This window comes from Oncorhynchus kisutch, linkage group LG13 (genome assembly GCF_002021735.2).
Source record: "Oncorhynchus kisutch isolate 150728-3 linkage group LG13, Okis_V2, whole genome shotgun sequence".
Taxonomy (NCBI): Eukaryota; Metazoa; Chordata; class Actinopteri; order Salmoniformes; family Salmonidae; genus Oncorhynchus; species Oncorhynchus kisutch.
In genome coordinates, this window is record NC_034186.2 from 69,041,967 (window position 1) to 69,064,653 (window position 22,687).

The 22,687-nt window shown below is 39.8% G+C and overlaps 1 protein-coding gene across 4 annotated transcripts; it reads right to left on the reverse strand.

The window, feature by feature from the left end:
* Window positions 1-1,976: 1,976 nt before the first annotated feature.
* LOC109901837 (phospholemman-like) lies at window positions 1,977-22,317 on the reverse strand. Of its 4 annotated transcripts, XM_031787083.1 has the most exons (12): window positions 22,202-22,317; window positions 20,603-20,652; window positions 20,243-20,275; window positions 19,554-19,980; window positions 18,518-19,360; window positions 7,574-7,625; window positions 7,109-7,147; window positions 6,875-6,901; window positions 6,358-6,432; window positions 6,201-6,237; window positions 5,988-6,031; window positions 1,977-2,861 (listed from the first exon to the last, which is right to left on the reverse strand). In XM_031787083.1, exons 6-12 carry the CDS (start codon window positions 7,605-7,607, stop codon window positions 2,842-2,844), a joined length of 276 nt encoding a protein of 91 aa, XP_031642943.1. In that variant the 5' UTR covers window positions 7,608-7,625; window positions 18,518-19,360; window positions 19,554-19,980; window positions 20,243-20,275; window positions 20,603-20,652; window positions 22,202-22,317; the 3' UTR covers window positions 1,977-2,841. The 4 variants fall into 4 exon arrangements, with proteins under 4 accessions (XP_031642943.1, XP_020353416.1, XP_020353418.1 ...); XM_020497827.2 differs by lacking the exons at window positions 19,554-19,980; window positions 20,243-20,275; window positions 20,603-20,652; window positions 22,202-22,317 and adding an exon at window positions 17,220-17,306 and having other exon boundaries at window positions 18,518-18,693; XM_020497829.2 differs by lacking the exons at window positions 19,554-19,980; window positions 20,243-20,275; window positions 20,603-20,652; window positions 22,202-22,317 and adding an exon at window positions 17,220-17,306 and having other exon boundaries at window positions 7,109-7,144; window positions 18,518-18,691.
* Window positions 22,318-22,687: the final 370 nt, after the last annotated feature.

Consider the following 22,687-nt stretch of genomic DNA (forward strand, 5'->3'; position numbering starts at 1 on the left):
CAAACAATTATTGTGCAGATGTTGCTTCCAGAGGCAATTTGGAACTTGGTATTAAGTGTTGCAACCAAGGACATTTTTACCAGCTTCGCGGTTCAACACTCGGCGGTCCTATTCTGTGAGCTTGTGAGGCCTACTAATTCGCAGCTGAGCCATTGTTTCTCCTAGACATTTCCACTTCACAATAACAGCTCTTACAGTTGACCGGGGCAGCTCTAGCAGGGCCGAAATTTGGAAAGGTTGGAAAGGTAGAATCCTATAACGGTGCCATAATGAAAGTCACTTAGCTCTTCAGAAAGGTCATTCGACTGCCAATGTTTGTGTATGGAGATTGCATGGCTGTGTGCTCGATTTTATACACCGGTCAGCAATGGATGTGGCTAAAACAGCCAAATCCACTAATTTAAAGGGGTGCCCACATACTTTTGTATATGTAGTGTATGTAACTGTATTGACTCACTCTTATCACATTGTTTGAAGAAATGGAATTGAGCATTGGAAATACAAATAATACATGCAGGGCCTGTCTCCCGGACCCACATTAAGTCTACTTCTGGACTAAACAGCATGGTCAACTGAGTTTCCAAAGTGAGTATTCAGTCCAGGAGTATGCTCAATATGGGTCCGGGCAAACTATTCTTGCACAAAATGTGTAGGTCTAATGCTCTTCTTCAGCTTGTTTCTTCTTGTCTAATTCACACCCTCTGTGACCTTCTGGTTGTATCATACAATGATACACTGTCCACAAATTTGATTCTACAGCCCGTATCAGCTGACTCTCATATCTCAGTTACCATGGCAACACATGACCCACCATGACCACTTTTGAATACACTGTAACCCATGATAAGGTGATTTTGTTATCATTGCCATACTCTATTCAAGGTAGAATGCCTGTGGATTTGGATTTGGACTGTAGCTCAGAAACTGGCAAGGACATACTTAATTGTGGTGGAGGATATTTATGACCTTAACGCACCTTCACTTTTAAAATAATGACATAAGCTGGTGTTCATACCATAGACCGTATGGTTCATATTGTAAAGGACTGTTTCCATATGCAGTCCAGATGATCTTAGTTTTTCTCAATCGCATACAAGGGATCTGTGTTGAAATGTATCTACAATGAGTGTACAAAACATTAACAATTACTTTCCTACTATTGAGTTTCACCTCCCACTCCCTTTTGCCCTCAGAACAGCCTCAATTCGTCGGGGCATGGACTCTAAAAGGTGTCGAAAGCATTCCACAAGGATGTTGGCCCATGTTGACTCCAATGCTTCCCACAGTTGTGTCAAGTTGGCTGGGTGTCCTTTGGGTGGTGAATCATTCTTGATACACATGGGAAACTGTTGAACATGAAAAACGTTGCAGTCCTTGATACAAGCCGGTGCACCTGGCACTTACTACCATACCCCGTTCAAAGGCACTTGCATATTATGTCTGGCTCATTCACCCTCTGAATGGCTCACATACACAATCCCATGTCTCAAGGCTTAAAAATTGTTATTTAACCGGTCTCCTCCCCTGATTGAGGTGGATTTAACAAGTCACATTAATAAGGGATCATAGCCTTCACCTGGTCAGTCTATTTCATGGAAAGAGCCGGTATTCCTACATTTTTGTAGTCAGTGTAATTTTGATGAATGTATGTTTGAGAAGGCAACTACATTTTAAATATGAGTTTGCTGTTTTGCAAAGGCCAGAGTTTAGTGTCTTGTGAACACTGTTTTGAAAAATATTTTTCAAAAAAATGCTTTGTAATGCATTTGAGAAACACTGTACCAGTCTTTTTGCAGTGTCTCATGTAATCCGGTAGATGGCGATGTAGAAGTATATTTGAACCACTCAGGACATGGGCCTTACATCAAATAGAGAAAAGTATTTGCAGTATTTACATTTGAGGAGCCTATCAGACTTATTTTATTTAGAGATTCAGCATATATTAGTATAATGTAATGTAACATTGGACACAGTCATATAAGGTATATATTTTAATTTGAATTACAAACATAGACACCATCTACTCATTTGCCAAGAAACATCTATCTCAATGTAGACCGTGACTCACTAAAAGCCAATTCAGGGACAGTAATTGTTTGTGTGGTATCTAACAAACTAAAATAACATTAATGTTGTTTTGGTGGCAAACACTCTCAATCAAAACTATATCATCAGCTTATTGAAATTATTTTAATATTCTGTACTATTAAAAAACATTGCATTTATCATACAACAGATTCTACTGCATAGACCAGTGCACTTTTCTACATTCAACTAAAAAGTTAATATAGGAATAATCAAGATAAAGGTGTGTGAATAGTTATTGACATTATAATAGTTTATGGCTACCGGTACCTATTTTACAGTAATGTATATGCATGTAAGATTATTAGGAGACAGTATGGCAACAGTCAAATCTACTGCATATTTTCCACATGCAGGTGGAGCTACTAGAGGTGAAAAACATTACAATGAAATAATGAGTGAGTCGACACACAGCATCTTTTGGTTATTTGTTTAAATACAAAGAACATGGGGAAAAATTGTGTCCTGCTTTGTCTGTCTGTGTGTGCCTACTGGTGGCGAGTTACAGTGTGAATATTGGGCGGAGCAGAAACAGGAGTAATGGGCGGAAGGGAGAACAGCAACACAGGTAAAAGCAGCACACCTCTGATCTCCAATGGCACAGTACCACCTCCCTCTGGGGAAGACAGCACCACTCTCTAAAAAACAACCTCCATTGGACAAAAAACAAGCCAACTCCACCCATCAATTTCCATCTCTTGATTGATGCAGAACCAGGAAGTCGATTTGACCTGCTGCCAGGTGGGAGTTTGGTTCCTAGCACTCACTGGCCCGAGCTGTGGACAGAAAGAAAGATGACTTGATATCTGGAATCATTAAAAGGCATTAATTACCAAGCCATGTGAGATAACACAGACATACAGCTCTCCGTTGGGCAGCCATAATGATCATGTCCTCCATGTCCCTAGATCACAGGCAAAACAGTGACAGCCATGGCTATAGTTCTGGACTGGACAAGAGTTTTATGAGAGATTAAGAGTTTTTTGATGATAAGCACAATTAATATTAGCAGCACAGATGCACAGTGCAGTTCTGTTCAGCAGTGGGAAGGATGTGCCTCACCCAGCCTACATCAGCTGGTGAGCTACAGGGGAGCAAGCGATGAGTGTGGGCAGATAGGCAGACAAGCTCCGCTCCGGCTCCGCCTATACAAGTTTTTCAATGAGTTGTAATATTTGTAGCTACTTTTTAAGTAAATACCTGCAGTCAACTTGTGCAATACATTAGGAGATGAAGCAGATTGCGTTCTTCCTTTCACGTGTTATATTATTTTACATTATGAAGCTTACCGTAGTTCACCAGAACAGATGAGCCAGTCAAGTGTTTGTTTGTAAATAGCACAACGGGAGAAAGCGGGAGCAGGTGAGTCCAGCTGTTTATTTGGTTTAACTTGCTAGTAAGCCAAATAACATGCTGAAGGAGACAAGGCATCATATAGTGCTTCCTACTGTGTTTGAGAAGTCAAAGCACTTTGGATGAGTTATCTTGATTTCCTAGCATGTGTTCTCCTCTCTGTTCTCGGCAGCCTCAGTCTGCTCCTCTGCCCTTTTCTCCGAGCAGAGCAGGCAGACAGACCGTGGCCCTAACGACTCCACACAGACACAGCGTGTACACATGCTGTTCTAGAGAAAGCGTCAAAACTGAATTCATTTGCACAATTTCCCGTTGACATTTGCTTGTAAATGTCCAAACTCACCAAAAAGGACATTCAGTAGCTACTACCTCTATATGTATAACTTTATGAACTGGATTGCCTGTCTTTGCTTTTAGTTTATTTTTGCTTGCACTCATTAGCATATCTAGCATATCAGCCTCCATGGAAATTACTATTACTTGTGTATTTATTGTTGTTGTTGCGTTTTAATGGCCCCTTGTTGACTAAACCGGTAATAGCGTAAATCCCAGGATGAAAGAAAGACGGATTGATGATATGAAAATCTGGATAGCACTCAACCCTACAGGCGATTCTCTTGCTTCCCCGTAGCTAGCCAGTCACCACCACTTCTAGTTAGCTACCCTTTGCCTGGTAAGAAACACAAGCTGCTTTGCAAAATTAAAAACAATAGCAGCATTGAATTTAATAGTAAAACAACAGTCTAGCTATGTTTTAATAGTAAAACAACAGTCTAGCTATGTTTTAATAGTAAAACAACAGTCTAGCTATGTTTCAATAGTAAAACAACAGTCTAGCTATGTTTCAATAGTAAAACAGTCTAGCTATGTTTCAATAGTAAAACAACAGTCTAGCTATGTTTCAATAGTAAAACAACAGTCTAGCTATGTTTTAATAGTAAAACAACAGTCTAGCTATGTTTTTCTCTCCCTTGAGTATAGAAAAGTAGGCTGTCTTTGAATTTGTAGTCTCGCTCAGCCCTCCCACTTTCCCGACTTGTAAGGGGTGCGTATCTGGTGGCAGGGAGAGCAGAACTTGATAATAGCCGGAGCAGTTTAATAGTAAAACCAATGGCATAAGAAATACAAAGTATGGGCACAATAACCCGACCCGCACCAGTCAAACACAAGTATGTGCACAAGCACTTACAATTAACAATACCACACAAAGACATGGGGGAAACAGAGGGTTAAATACACAACACATAATGAGGGAAATGAGAACCAGGTTGTGGGAAAACGAGACAAAACAAATGGAAAATGAAAAATGGATCGGCGATGGCTAGAAGAACGGCGACGTCGACCGCTGAACACCGCCCGAACAAGGAGAGGCGTCGACCTCGGTAGAAGTCGCGACACCACTGCATTTCATAGCCAGGTTCTGTAGCCAATGAAGCCAAATCTCCCCTTTTTCCTCAGAGAAACAGCCTGATTCTAGCCCTTATCATTCAAAAGATATGACCCATAATCACGGAGCAATGTTTTTTTCTTTCTATCCTGCATTGATGGACAATCTGGGGCGCATTCAGCAGGATGCAACATTTTGGAATGTTCAGATAGAAATATGCTATGTAGAACAAACATGCCTCTGACATGTTGAATAAGGAATAACGTTGGCTCTATTCATGGAATTTCTATCTGCAACATTCGAGAACGTTTTGCAACTGAACGTGGCACTGGTACATTACAATTAGCCTACAGTATATGCAGACATTTGGTGACACAGAAAGAAAACAATTTATTGACTAAATTCCTCTTGCCACTACACTATATTTGACTGGGTAAATGACTTAATTTTGAGTTAATGTGGACCCAGTGACTGACTTGAGCACTTGGACTAGGACTCGAGCACTGGGACTACTACTTCAGCCATAGGGACTCGTGTCTCGACCATTGGTGACTCAGAATTGGACTCGGAAGCGAGCACAGGGGACTCGATTCGGACTCAAGGTTTAGTGACTCGACTACATCACTGAGCGAAACAGTCATTAGCTCCCATTTAAAGTCATTAGCTCCCGTTCTACTTTTGGACACCAATGTGGCTGAGGCATCTGTGGAACACTGATAACAATGGCAATGATGTGGCTGAGTGATGAAGGTGCAAAAAATACTATTTTATCAAAACCATGCAGCACCATCTGGTGATTGTGCTACTCTCTCACTCTCTCTCACTCTCTCTCTCTCTCTCACTCTCTCTCTCTCTCTCTCTCTCTCGCTCTCTCTCTCTCTGAGCTTGTATGTGTCGGTGGAAATCTGTGCTTTGTTCTGATGAGTCCAAATATGAGATTTTTGGTTCCAGCCACGTGTCTTTGTGAGACGCTGAATAGGTTAATGGATTTCTAATCCTTTTTCTTTAAGAGGATATTTTGTAATGATCACTCAAACATGCCAGTCAGTTATATATGTTCATTATATTCCTAGCCAAGACTTATGCATCCAGATGGCTAGGAATCATCCAGTGTAAAGTGTGGGCCAATCAGAGAGGAGATTGAGAGGTCAGGGGAACAGACCTTGGTCGTTGAGTGGCTGGGCGGCGTTGCTTCCTGACCTCCTCCTGCAGAGAGAAAACCAGGGTGTCAACTCACACTACATTTCATTATACATTATGACACCTAGCTACATTACACACACACATACACCTACCTGAAACGTACAGTTTCACACAAAGAGTGTGCCCTGATCTGGACTGATCTGAGCATGCACTGATATGATAGATCCTTTACCTTTTGTCCTGGTTGAACTTGCATCTGCAGTGTCCGCCTGTTATAAGAAGGGTCACAAGGTAATCTGTGTCCTATGTTAATGTGAGCATGTGTAAATACATGCTCTGACTGTGTCACTGTGTGTGAGTATGTATGTGTTTATGTGATGGAGTCTTACTGAAGAGGATGGTGATGCCGATCAGACACAGAACTGCTGCCAGGATCAACCCCCCAACACGTAGCCTGTGATAATCTGAACACACACAGAGACAGAGAGAGACAGAGACAGAGACAGAGACAGAGACAGAGACAGAGACAGAGACAGAGACAGAGACAGAGACAGAGAGAGAGAGAGAGAGAGAGAGAAAAAGCAGGAGAGAAAGCAGGAGAGAGAGTGAAAGCAGGAGAGAGAATAATGGGAGAGAGAGTGAAAGCAGGAGAGAGTGCAGGAGAGAGAATAATGGGAGAGCGAGTGAAAGCAGGAGAGAGTGCAGGAGAGAGAATAATGGGAGAGAGAGTGAAAGCAGGAGAGAGTGCAGGAGAGAGAATAATGGGAGAGAGAGTGAAAGCAGGAGAGAGTGCAGGAGAGAGAATAATGGGAGAGAGAGTGAAAGGAAAAAAGCATTAATCATACACAGTAAGCCAGGAATGTTGAGAGTTGTTGAGTGTTCTAAAAGATGTATCTCTCTGCTCACCAAAGGTAAATGGATCCTCCTCCTCCACTGTAGGGGCAAAAACATGACAACGCTCAGTTTATACAGCATCTAGACACCTTCAAAAATAATACAAAGAACTGGAATGCACGCAACCTCAAAATGGGCAAATAGCGAATGGCCTACATTAATTTGTGAATGAATGATTTATCTGGAGACCATATTAATGCATGTCAAAAGCTTTAGAGTAATAAAACTGTATTGTCAGTTACATACTTTCTTTCTGCTCCTCTGCAAACACAAGGGACGTAACTGCTAACAGAAGAGACAATGGTAAGCACACAGCATAATGCATTGACAACATGGCATCCCAACAATGTCCCAAACAAGTCAGCTTTCCTTCCCTGTGACAAGTGCACTTGTAACTTTAGTGGTCTCTCAACGGCTTTGACCTTGAATAGCACTGGAAAAGGTCAATGAATCTATCCTTCCTCTATTTAGTTCTAGATTGGTATACTATTCATATCCATAACCATATGTATTTCATAACATTACATAAACATATTCTCTCTCTCACTCAAAACATACAGTAGTATCTACTGTTCTGAATACTGAGCCAGAGTTGTGAGTGAAGACTGGGCAGAACAAGATGAACAGAGACGGTAGCTTTGGGGAAAACCTAAGCAGGAAGTGGTGATATTAATAGGTGTGTATGATTGGTCTTTAAGACCTTCCACTCACATGTCAATAAAATCAAAGCAGAGATATTTGCCATCTTCAAACTCTCTTTCACCTGGAGAAGACAGAACATAAACAATTGAGGGAAACAAAGTCATGGCATAAAAATATGATCATATTATAATATTAGGCTGACTTTATATGATAAAGTAGCTGAGCATTATGACTGCAGTGCACCCTAGCAAATTGGCACTCATCCTCCCTGCCCTTTTCACACCCACATAAGCAAGAGCTCTGCTGCTCAAAATGAAGGAAAAAAATGTACCCGCTTGATTGTTTGATCAAGCCTCCACTTGTTAGAATTAAATTACCCTTGTCCCACTACCTATTTGACTTGATTATACCTTTTCAAACCCGGGAAGCTAATGGCAGCTCATACAGTGTCCAAAACTGGCTCACACCAGTTACAATATCAACAGAAACCTGACACAACATTTAGCTTTCCCCTGGAGTCCCATATTTGATTTAGATTTGTACAAAATGGCTTCTAAGCAGCGTAACCCATGTGATCTTGAATGTTGCCCAGAGTGCTTTGCTTCATCTCATGCCAAACCTTCAAACCTAATTATGTTTCAGCTATTCCTTGTTGTCACGATCGTCGTATTGAGTAGACCAAAGCGCAGCGTGGTGTGGATGCATGATTTAAGGAAAAGACGGAAAAAACACGAAGTACATTCAAACGAACTAACTAATTAACTAATTAACTAATTAACTAACTAACTAACTAACTAATTAACTAATTAACTAACTAATTAACTAACTAACTAACTAACTAACTAACTAACTAACTAACTAACTAGACTGCTAAAGAAACACTGTGCTAACAAGCAACATAACATAGACAATAACCCACGAACCACAATACAAAACAGGCTACCTAAATATGGTTCCCAATCAGAGACAGCGACAAACACCTGCCACTGATTGCGAACCATATCAGGCCAAAACACATAGAAACAGACTAACTAGACATGCAACATAGAATGCCCACTCATATCACACCCTGACCAAACAAAACATAGAAACAAACAACGCAAATAATGGTCAGAGTGTGACACTTGTTCAATATATATTTTGGGTTATAATGTCTTTATAATCATATAACTGTCAAATTATATAAAGAAGTAGAAAATCCACAAGGGAAAAAATGCTGGATCATTGAGCATGGCTCCAGCGCCAAAACGTAAAGTAACTAGACCCCAGTAATTTTCCATCACACCTTATGAATAAAAGACAAAGAGAGGAAATCACCTCACCCATCAGCAACCACACACTTACAACAACCAACAAACAGGTTTCTAAAGTATCCATGAGGGAAAGAGAGACAATGGGAACCACATAACAAACATGCTGGGGCTTGAGCAGAGTTCCAGGGGTTTGGCCTTCTTTGATCATACTCTGCCAAACATGATGGTTCTGGAAGGGCTGGCTACTGATTTGGACAGGAATGGAGTCTCGAGGAGATTTGGTAGCTAAATCCCTTATGTCACAACTGTCTCACGCTCCCCTTTGGTTTCTGCTCATGATAAGGCTACATTTATTTTCCATCATGTGTTGTACGCCACCAGCCACATACTGGACAAGCACCAGATACAATCTTCAAGGATTCAGACTCCCTTCATTCTTCTCACTATATCCTATCCAGGTTCCAGTGTTTAAGAGGGTACACTACACTACTAGACCATGTGTGTTGTGGTTTTTCACTATGAGCTAAAAGGGGTTTAACAGTGTAATAGGCTTACACTTTGCCATTGCATAGCGAGTAGTAAATGTTACAATACGTGAGTACCATAAATTACTTTGTTTTTGGTCACTTGGTATTTTCCTGCCATGGTACTATAATGAAAAAACTACAACTACTATTTTGTCATTGTACTACCATGGTAAAGTTTTGTTAAGGCAGCTCCTATAACAACACTACATATCCTATAACAACACTACAGCTTATATAACAACACTACAACTCCCATAACAACACTACAGCTTCTATAACAACACTACAACTCCCATAACAACACTACAGCTCCTATAACAACACTACAGCTTATATAACAACACTACAGCTTATATAACAACACTACAACTCCCATAACAACACTACAGCTTCTATAACAACACTACAGCTTATATAACAACACTACAACTCCCATAACAACACTACAGCTTCTATAACAACACTACAACTCCCATAACAACACTACAGCTCCTATAACAACACTACAGCTTATATAACAACACTACAGCTTATATAACAACACTACAACTCCCATAACAACACTACAGCTTCTATAACAACACTACAGCTTATATAACAACACTACAACTCCCATAACAACACTACAGCTTCTATAACAACGCTACAGCTCCCATAACACCTCTACAGATGCTATAACAACACTACAGCTCCCATAACAACACTACAGCTCCCATAACAACTACAGCTTATATAACAACACTACAACTCCTGTAACAACAGTACAACTCCTGTAACAACACTACATATCCTATAACAACACTACAGATTATATAACAACACTACAACTCCCATAACAACACTACAGCTTCTATAACAACACTACAACTCCCATAACAACACTACAGCTCCTATAACAACACTACAGCTTATATAACAACACTACAGCTTATATAACAACACTACAACTCCCATAACAACACTACAGCTTCTATAACAACACTACAACTCCCATAACAACACTACAGCTTCTATAACAACGCTACAGCTCCCATAACACCTCTACAGATGCTATAACAACACTACAGCTCCCATAACAACACTACAGCTCCCATAACAACACTACAGCTCCTATAACAACACTACAGCTCATATAGTGTTATTATGGGACCCTACAACCTACAGCTTGTATAACAAAACTACAGCTCCTATAACAACATTACAGATCCTATAACAACACTATAGATCCCATAACAACACTACAGCTTCTAGAACAACACCACAGCTCCCAAAACAACACTACAGATCCTATAATAATACTACAGCTCCTATAACAACACTACAGATCCTATAACAACACTACAGATCCTATAACAACACTACAGCTTCTATAACAACACTACAGCTCCTATAACAACACTACAGCTTCTAGAACAATACCACAGCTCCCAAAACAACACTACAGATCCTATAACAACACTACAGATCCTATAACAACACTACAGCTCCTATTACAACACTACAGCTGCTATAACAACACTACAACTCCTATAACAACACTACAGCTTCCATAACAACACCACAGCTCCTATAACAACACTACAGCTTCTATAACAACACTACAGCTTCTATAACAACACTACAGCTCCTATAACAACACTACAGCTTCTATAACAACACTACAGCTTCTATAACAACACTACAGCTTCTATAACAACACTACAGCTTCTATAACAACACTACAGCTCCTATAACAACACTACAGCTTCTATAACAACACTACAGCTCCTATAACAACACTACATATCCTATAACAACACTGCATATCCTATAACAACACTGCATATCCTATAACAACACTACAGCTTCTATAACAACACTACAGCTTCTATAACAACACTACATATCCTATAACAACACTGCATATCCTATAACAACACTACAGCTTCTATAACAACACTGCATATCCTATAACAACACTACATATCCTATAACAACACTGCATATCCTATAACAACACTACAGCTTCTATAACAACACTACAACTCCTATAACAACACTACAGCTTCTATAACAACACTACAACTCCTATAACAACACTACAGCTTCTATAACAACACTACAGCTCCTATAACAACACTACATATCCTATAACAACACTACAGCTCCTATATCAACACTACAGCTTCTATAACAACACTACAGATCCTATAACAACACTACAGATCCTATAATAATACTACAGCTCCCATAACAACACTACAGCTTCTATAACAACACTACAGATCCTATAATAATACTACAGCTCCTATAATAATACTACAGCTCCTATAACAACACTACATCTCCTATAACAACACTACAGATCCTATAATAATACTACAGCTCCTATAACAACACTACAGCTACTATAACAACACTACAGATCCTATAATAATACTACAGCTCCTATAACAACACTACAGATCCTATAACAACACTGCAGATCCTATAACAACTCTACAGCTCCCATAACAACACTGCAGATCCTATAACAACACTACAGCTCATATAACAACACTACGGCTACTATAACAACACTGCAGATCCTATAACAATACTTCAGATCCCATAACAACACTACAGATCCTATAACAACACTACAGCTCATATAACAACACTACGGCTACTATAACAACACTGCAGATCCTATAACAATACTTCAGATCCCATAACAACACTATAGATCCTATAACAACACTACAGCTCATATAACAACACTACGGCTACTATAACAACACTGCAGATCCTATAACAATACTTCAGATCCCATAACAACACTATAGATCCTATAACAACACTGCAGATCCTATAACAATACTTCAGATCCCATAACAACACTATAGATCCTATAACAACACTACAGATCCTATAACAATACTTCAGATCCCATAACAACACTATAGATCCTATAACAACACTGCAGATCCTATAACAATACTTCAGATCCTATAACAACACTATAGATCCTATAACAACACTGCAGATCCTATAACAACTCTACAGCTCCCATAACAACACTGCAGATCCTATAACAACACTACAGCTCATATAACAACACTACGGCTACTATAACAACACTGCAGATCCTATAACAATACTTCAGATCCCATAACAACACTATAGATCCTATAACAACACTACAGCTCATATAACAACACTACGGCTACTATAACAACACTGCAGATCCTATAACAATACTTCAGATCCCATAACAACACTATAGATCCTATAACAACACTGCAGATCCTATAACAATACTTCAGATCCCATAACAACACTATAGATCCTATAACAACACTACAGATCCTATAACAATACTTCAGATCCCATAACAACACTATAGATCCTATAACAACACTGCAGATCCTATAACAATACTTCAGATCCCATAACAACACTATAGATCCTATAACAACACTGCAGATCCTATAACAATACTTCAGATCCCATAACAACACTATAGATCCTATAACAACACTGCAGATCCTATAACAATACTTCAGATCCCATAACAACACTATAGATCCTATAACAACACTGCAGATCCTATAACAACACTATAGATCCCATAACAACACTATAGATCCTATAACAACACTATAGATCCCATAACAACACTATAGATCCTATAACAACACTACAGCTTCTATAACAACACTATAGATCCCATAACAACACTATCGATCCTATAACAACACTATAGATCCCATAACAACACTATAAATCCTATAACAACACTACAGATCCTATAACAACACTACAGATCCTATAACAACACTATAGATCCTATAACAACACTACAGATCCTATAACAACACTATAGATCCTATAACAACACTACAGATCCTATAACAACACTACAGATCCTATAACAACACTACAGATCCTATAACAACACTATAGATCCTATAACAACACTATAGATCCCATAACAACACTACAGATCCTATAACAACACTACAGATCCTATAACAACACTACAGATCCTATAACAACAATATAGATCCTATAACAACACTACAGATCCTATAACAACACTATAGATCCTATAACAACACTACAGATCCTATAACAACACTATAGATCCTATAACAACACTACAGATCCTATAACAACACTACAGATCCTATAACAACACTATAGATCCTATAACAACACTACAGATCCTATAACAACACTATAGATCCTATAACAACACTACAGATCCTATAACAACACTACAGATCCTATAACAACACTACAGATCCTATAACAACACTACAGATCCTATAACAACACTATAGATCCTATAACAACACTACAGATCCTATAACAACACTACAGATCCTATAACAACACTACAGATCCTATAACAACACTATAGATCCTATAACAACACTATAGATCCCATAACAACACTATAGATCCTATAACAACACTACAGATCCTATAACAACACTACAGATCCTATAACAACACTATAGATCCTATAACAACACTATAGATCCCATAACAACACTATAGATCCTATAACAACACTACAGATCCTATAACAACACTACAGATCCTATAACAACACTATAGATCCTATAACAACACTATAGATCCCATAACAACACTATAGATCCTATAACAACACTACAGCTCCTATAACAACACTATAGATCCTATAACAACACTATAGATCCCATAACAACACTATAGATCCCATAACAACACTATAGATCCTATAACAACACTATAGATCCTATAACAACACTATAGATCCTATAACAACACTATAGATCCTATAACAACACTACAGATCCCATAACAATACTTCAGCTCCTATAACAACACTACAGATCCTATAACAACACTACAGCTCCTATAACAACACTATAGATCCTATAACAACACTATAGATCCTATAACAACACTATAGATCCTATAACAACACTATAGATCCTATAACAACACTATAGATCCCATAACAACACTATAGATCCTATAACAACACTATAGATCCTATAACAACACTATAGATCCTATAACAACACTACAGCTCCTATAACAACACTACAGCTCCTATTACAACACTACAGCTCCTATAACAACACTACAGCTCCTACAACAACAATACAGCTTTTACAATAACACACAGCTAAAACAAAGAGCCTCCCTCTATCTTATAGCAGTGTCATACTATTTGGCATTTGTCAGCAACCAGGGAAAAAATCCCTCCCTGGTTTCTTTCCAAGCGCACCCTCCATCTCCCCAGCAATGTTGGTGAGGGAGAGGGAATGCAAGAAGCGGGAAGCCCTCCAAAATATCGGTCGTGGATGGTTTACGATTCAATACAGGGAGAGAGGTAGACTCTTCCGGGGTTCTTTCTTTCCACGTTTTCAAGTTGGGAATCATATTACAGAGTAAATGTTAGCAAAGGGTGGAGGCGGCCGACCTTGTGAGATTTATGTAGCAAAGTTTAGGGCTCTTGGTTGTCTGTTCAAGACAATGCTAGGCAGCGCTGCGGATCGTGCTTAGCCATCCCCTCAGTTCCCCACCAGGCAGATTCACCCTGGAGACCAGGCCTGGTCATAATGGGATTAGTGTTCTAACATGGGTCACGCTGGCCTCCCTGCCACTGAATGCCTGAAGCAAAGAAAGAATCGGCCGTTGTGTGGTAACAGTACGACTCGGTTCACCCCTATCTCTTCGCCTTGCACTGCCCTCCTTTTATCCAACTTCACTCACTAACCTGCTCATTCACAATAGGGTCTTGTCTAAACTTACGATGAGTACACACCCACACCAGTCCCCCCCCCACATTCACTCATTACACCTGTGCTTACTCCCTTATTCACACTCACTCCCTTTCTTTTTTCCTAATTTCCTGTCATTCCACCTGGCCATTTCAGTCAGTCACGACGTCCTAGCACTACGGGAAATTACTTGTGTAAAGTTACTTGTAGAGGTACTTGTGAAATGGATTAAATCTAGGATTCTTTGGTTTTCTTTGTGTTTGTGAAGTCTCTTCTATTATTCTCTTTTCCCTCTATTCACTCTGCCTACCAACATGAGGAGGATTGGAGACCAAGGACTGGAGATCAAGTTTCCCCCACTACAGAGGCAGAGAGACGTAATGCCAGTTGGGTCCACTGCCATATGACTTATCTAAGAGTTCCATGAGGCCTCGGAACAGGAAAGTTTGTCTTTTCAAATCACACAATATGGGCTCCCGAGTGGTGCAGCGGTCTAAGGCACTGCATCTCAGTGCTAAAGGTGCCATTACAGACCCTGGTTCGATTCCAGGCTGTATCACAATTGGCCCAGCATCATCCGGGTTAGGGTTTGGCTGGGGTAGGCCGTCATTGTAAATAAGAATTTGGTCTTAACTGACTTGCCTATTTAAATAAATACAAAAATACCACTGAAAGATTGTCAGGTTGAGGAGCAAAGCTTCAATGACAGCTGAGCATGTCCTGTGTGTGTGGGTGAGTCTAGATGTGTATGTCTGTCTGTGTGTGTACTTCTCCCACTATGACCTAGTCACCTCTCCATACTCATACAGGTTCACTCTTTGCTCCCCCTTCGAGAGGATCTGGGATCTGGCCATGGGCTGGCTCATAAAGGATGTGGTGCCTGGACACAGGAATCTAGCGTGCAGCTAATTTTGGAACAAAACATGCCGCTGAGAATAGGCAGCACCCTTTGAGGTATAATAGGAACACACACACACTGGGAAACCATTCTAATGTGGTAAGGGACTGTGATAGAGCAATACAGTATTGCATGTATGTATTCATATTACATCTGGAATAAAGAATATGTGATATTTAACCTATTTCTTTCATGCTGTCAGAATTTAGATAAAAAATGTTATGGGTCCATTCTTCCAAGCTGTCTCACAACCAAAACCGAACCAGACAGAAACGAGTACCAGACATTTCTGTGAACGTTTTAAGTTAGCTGGGTAAACTGTAGTCGATATTTTCTCATACAGAGTGTTGTTTTTCTGTCAGTCAGCAATAGATGGCTATTGAAGCCACTACTTGTTGTTTGTGTTTGATGAAGAAGTAGTTGCAGGAGCAACGCAGGGCAATGTGTTCCTCTGGCTGCTCAATGGAGAGGGGGGACGTGGCATACTATAGCCATGACTCATCCCTCCTACCCACAGCCACAAGGTCAACAATAGCAGCAACAGCAGCTCCACTGTTTAAAGAAGTCATGCGGCCTTCCCTTCAAGGGAAAGACCTTGGTGTTGCTTTGCTGTGCTTCTGAGGCAGTGAGGCCTTGAAATAAGCTATTGATATATCTGAAGTAAAGAGTGGTGGTGTTGCTATGGTGAATGTGTGATGAACCCTAATTATCTGAATCTGAGTCAAATGAGCTTTAAACTACGGAAAAATAGAACCATGGCTTACCTATCATCTCTTGTGATTTGTCATGTCTCACAGAATAAATAAGCGTCACACTCTGTGATCACACTGAATCTCTCATTTTTAATAAGGCAGTCTCTCCGGGGTCCTCACTTTTGAACGTTGCTCATCTGTATTTGAGGTCTAGACAAACATTGTGTATGATTAGAGCCGGCAGTAGGCGACCCACTGAAGGCCTTAGAATACGTTTAGCTTTTGAGTGTGAGATAACATTTATATGTCCGTTTTAAGTCCGTCTGTCAGTATCAATCACCTTAGCAACAGCACTGTGCTGGAGTAACCACAGTGAATAAAGATCAGTCCAGGATAACAGCTCTATCAGGCTTCTTATCAGCTGGGCTGTTTGCACTGTACCAGAACCCCAGATCCCTGTTATCACAGATCCATAAGCATAGCTTACAGGAGACTTGGGACATGCACTTTTTGTATCAGACTTGAAATAGAACAGCAATTTCATAATAACATGTCTGTCTACTGATCAATCATTCATACCATTTCAAAATGTCTATTAGCTTACCCATGTCACACTAGTGAGCAGAACATAACTGAGCCATGCTGTACTGTGTTGGCATGGTTACGCATCACCATAGTTGCAGGAGCCATGCTGAAAAGGACAATGTGAAAATAAAATATCCAATCCAGCACGGTAGCCTATAGTTTGGGTTGGCATAATAGTGTGTGAAGGGTACCACCAAGCTGTTGAACAGAATTGGTCATTCAAATGTAATTCCCCACACACAGGGGCATGTACACTGATGCATTTTCCATTCCAGAAGGCCAGCACACCAACTAGCCTACCAGTCCCAAACATATTATCTTGCGACATTAATTTGATAAAATACTGAATATTCTGATCCAGTAAAAAAACAAAAATGTGCTAATGGGAGAGGACATGTAACGTTAGTATCGCATCATTAAGCCTGACCACCCCTCCACCTATCAAAGCACAGCTGGACCACAGCTGGATGATCAGCACCACAGACATTAACAATTTGGCTCTAGAAAAATATATTTAATACAATAAAGGAAGGACCACATGTTCCGTTGTTTTCCATGAGCGCCAGATAAAATACTGAATATCACGCGGATTTAATTGGGTCCTCCCTCTTATATAAGACTGCCTGGACACCCTTGCTAAACGGAATAGAAAGGAGAAGAAAAGTTGCCGATGGCCAAAATGTTGCTTTAGGCCTATAGGTTATGGACGTTTTGTTTGAATATTACAAACAACATCCAGAACACTGTTATAGAACAGCCCAAGTAAATAACTGAATTCATAAAAGCAGGTTAACAAATACATCTACGTGACGCAGAAACACTATAATACTTGCACATGGCTCTGGCTCATATGCGCTCGTTCTGTCTGTCTCGCATAGGCCTATACTGTAGGCTACAACCTGAAACTACATTACGTGCAGGTTCGATCTTCGTTCTATAAACATAATTAATATCCTAATAAAGACTGTACCCTTTGGAGTATTTTAGTTAGGCTACTCAACTTTTTCCCAAATCTGAGCAACTCTTGCCAGGAAAGAAAAGGATATGCCTATAAAGAAAAGGATATGCCTTATAAAGGAATTACATATATTTTAAGGTCTTACTAGGGATCGGCTACTACTACTAGAACATATAGAGTGATACGTTTGTCTTGGTCAAAGATGCGCTAAGCAACATTTTAGAAATGACTTAAAACAAGATTAGCCTATTCTTTTCTTGAAATAAATAGAATAAATAACGGTTAACATGCTCATACTTTTGATGAAACTACAGCTGAGCATTCACTCGAACTCTAATTGTTAGAAAATTCAAACTTACCTCCGACACGCGTTAAACCCAAATGGAGATGTGTGTAGGGGGGAAAATAGGAAATGTCGGGCATGGAGCGACACACAATAGACGAACGTACTCTTGAGTCAGACAGACGCCAACACCCTTTTTCACTGACGCTCAACAGGTTTGCTCAGCTTGAAAATAGGCTGAGTTTAAATTGAAGTTGCATGCGCTGGAGAGGAGGAGGATTTTATCATTTGTTTGTCATTGGTTGCTTTCAATGACCTGTTGTTGCTATAACAAATATAGCAACAACATGTAAAAACGGTGATATGGAAGGTACCAAATCGAACATTATCACATCAATATATTCAAAATAGTTGTGTACAGTACCTGCTTTGGTTACATATTGTATCGTGAGAGCATGCTCAGTGCACATCTCTGAACACAAACAGTTTAACATGTTGTTTACTTCTAACAATGGTATTCAATGGTATTTATTTGGCTTTTCATTAATAAGAATTTGCACAAACAATTGAAGGCTAATCGTTTTAGCTCAATACAACTGTTTGACCATAATGCCCAGGGCCTATAGCTAAATGAAATGTATTTCAGTTGTTCGATAATACATCTCACTACCACGGTAAAACACCTGAAAATAAACTCATATATTTGAGCCAATAAAGAAACAAAACAGTAAATAGATGCATTGTGGCCCACCCACCCTCCATCCGCTCTCACATCCATTCAGGTGTCATTACATTGTCATGGCCAGAGCCCTGCCCCATTCCCACCCCCAAATCTTCATCATTAGAACAACAGCAACCAGTTAGTCAGATTCCACCCTTTAGAGATGCTTAGAGTTCACTTGTGTCATCTTCAGATTTTCTTTTGTTGTTGGAGAAAGAAAATAAAAAATGGAGACAGAAACAAGATTTAAAAAAAATATTACACACACATAACAGTACAGTGTAACAATCAAATGAAAGGACATTTCTTATGCAGTATAAACTATTTGTGAAGCATTTATGTAGGCCTAGTAAAGGGTTTATAAAGGCATGGATATAAAATAGGCTCTTACTTGTTCTTTCTAGTGCATTTTGGATCTGAAGAGAGAATAATGAGATGTTACTACAAACACTGACAAAGTGTGAGTCTATCCTCTTGAGTTACATTCATAATGTAAGAACGTATTAGTAATTGGGCTATGTGTACTTACTAAGTAGGACAAACAAGCCACCTACTACAAGCAAGCCTGCAATGATCAGGCCTCCAATTCGTAGTCTCTCATAGTCTGGGAAATTCAACATTCAACAGCTAAGAATCACACAGGTGCAATGATTCATCCAATGTCAGAAGCATATTTCTGATGTGCTCATGTCATTTCATATCCAATAAGAATATGGCCACTTACATACCACTACGTTCATTTTGTTTGTTGGTGGTGATTTATCAGTTCCCTTTGAATGAGTGTAGAGGAATGAGCTACTTACTGTAAACAAATGGATCTGCAGACGAGAGAGGGGGGAGGAGAGAAAGGGAGAACAGAAAATGAACCTCAAGCAAATAAAACACATGTTGCTCTGACTGGCTGCACAGTGTGTGACTCTGGTTTAAGTGACAGTGATCAAATCTGCTGAAAATAGTTAGTTCTCATTCACAGTCACCTGAAAACAAGAACCTCATGAAAAACAGATGAGTCTAACAAAGAGCAAGTTTTGACCAACCCGTCAGACAACTAGAGACAACACTAAAGCAGATGTGTCTTACTTGCTTCAGTTTCCTCGATGAATGCACAGAGAACTAGGAGAGAAAAAGAAGAAACATTTTAAGAACGTTTGTCATTTGGTGGATAGATTTAAGTGTATATGTAGTTTTGATCATGTTAAGGGTCAAGGTCAACAATCATGTTGTGACACAAAAGGTCACAAAATGTCAAGTGCAACAAAACAATCCTGTAACATTCTTCTAAGACAAAGCAGAACTTGTCTGTTGTATCACAGATTTGTAGTTCCCACTGTAGCTTTCCATACTAATGTCCATAAAATCTTTAATAATATTTATTTCATTTTGCAGAATTCATCTGTTGCATTATCCCATGCATCTTTATCATGAAAATGTCTGATTTACCTGTCAGCAAAAGCAGAACTGAGAATTGGCCCATCTTGCACACAACCTGACTGGGAGCAAAATGAGAAAAGGCATCTATTATAACAGCATAACATCTCACAAGTCTAGGTCCAAGAGGCTTATAAACAGCTTCTACCCGCAAGCCATAAGGCTCCTGAACATCTAATCAAATGGCTACCCAGACTATTTGCATTGCCCCCCCCCCCTCCTATTTTACATTGCTGCTACTCTCTGTTATTATCTATGCATAGTCACTTTAATAACTCTACCTACATGTACATATTACCTCAATTACCTTGACTAACCGGTGCCCCTGCACAATGACTCTGTACCAGTACACCCTGTATACAGCCTCACTATTGTAATAGTACTGCTGCGCTTTGATTATTTGTTACTTTATTTGTTACTTTTTTAAGGTATTTTTAAGCATTTCACTGTAAGGAAGTATTATTTGACGGATGTGACAAATAAGATTTGATTTGACATACCAATAACCAGTGGCCTCATTCCTAGAATTTAACACCATCTTGAATGAACCCTTTTTATTCCTAGCTGAAGAGGGATAATACTGTATGATTATACTTGTATGATCTATAATGAACTAATATCATTAAAACCATTGTGTCTATGTTGCCCTCCTGCACAGTCACATTCTTGTTCCCAAACACAGTGAGGATAAAGGGGCAGAATGTCCTTGTGGTGTGAGACAGACACAGGGACGCAGCAGGAGGGCATTGTGGGTGTTTGGACAGAAAACAGCTGAGGGAGGAAATGTGGGGCGGACGCCACAGGCCTCAGGACACCCTTGGCTCGACCTTGGTCACTCACTGGGGTTTACACTGCAATGTTTTGGAAATATAGAAATACGACACCCATCTCCTTCATTCTGGTCAAAACCAGTTTGTTTTACAATAGACAATTCCACCATTTGAAGACCAGGTCAATGCTAGTAATCCAACTTTTCCTATCAGATTTTTTAGAATGAGTTTAGTTTTCTAATGCCCTCATACACAGTAAGATGTGGTCGTAGATGACTCTATCTCTCAACTCCAACTGACAATGATGGGAATTAGTCCTATGTCGAAATACTATTATGTGTATAGTTCACGTCAGACCATTCACTTAGAGCATTCATACACTGAAACATAACACATACATTTTAACTTATAGAGGGAAACAGAATATTTACATTCGTATTGTACTATATATCCCAATATATAGTATATATAGTACAATATATATTCCAATATGCCCAGAATGCCATTTTCCCTGTTGCAGACTAATAGTAGTGAAGGTAACCATGCTGATCAGCATGTCATCCCTCAAGGTCAAGGATACCTATCCATATATTTACTGCCTGGCAACTGCCTTTCGCAGGGAACACACCAACCTAGCTCAACCAACTGAGAATATATTGACTTTACAAAGTGAATTTACATTGACTGTCTAAATATATACAAAAATCACCATTACATCCATACGATCTTCAGAACCTAATGGTGCTATAGCAACACCCCACCCTATGGATGTGTAAGTGATCATAACAACACAGATGGTTGTAAAACAGGGCCTGGGAAAGCCAGTGAATCCCCTTCTTACCTGAGAACGAGGTCTGTCTTGGCAAGGGGTCTGAGGATGTCTGCTGGGTAGCTCAGGTCGTCCTGCTGACTTCACACACCTAGTCTTTACTCTTTCCTTTTACCTTGAGGAATAGCCCCTCCCTTTTGTTGTCACCTTAAACACACTATAGGACGATGAGATCCCGTGTGCAGAATGTGTGTGGTGAATCCAGGTGCACTGTTGTGCCCCAAACACAGGCCTGTGCCCTTCTGTTCAGAGTTAAAAACACTGGGTGGGACGAGGTACTGAGTTGCCATACCAAGACCTACTGAGCTCTCATACGGATCACTCTTTCGGTGGATTCGCTTTATGGTCAGTTATATTAGACTTTGTGCATGTCCTACTGATAAGCAGAATGAATGCTAGAGAAGCATACGGTTTGAGCTGGAGAGAAATGGATTTGGGGCGTCCTTGAAATATTTGAATGCCTTACAATCAATCTCCATGATTATGCCACAGTGAGAT

Bases quoted from the DNA above. Each gene is read 5' to 3' on its own strand.
- LOC109901837 (XM_031787083.1), bottom strand. From the start codon at position 7,607: ATGGCAAATATCTCTGCTTTGATTTTATTGACAT. The intron at 6,032-6,200 runs GTAAAGGATCTA...TTCTCTCTGCAG, and splicing joins AAGTTCAACCAGGACAAAAG to GAGGAGGTCAGGAAGCAACG. The intron at 2,862-5,987 runs GTCTGTTCCCCT...TTCTGTCCACAG, and splicing joins CCAGCCACTCAACGACCAAG to CTCGGGCCAGTGAGTGCTAG.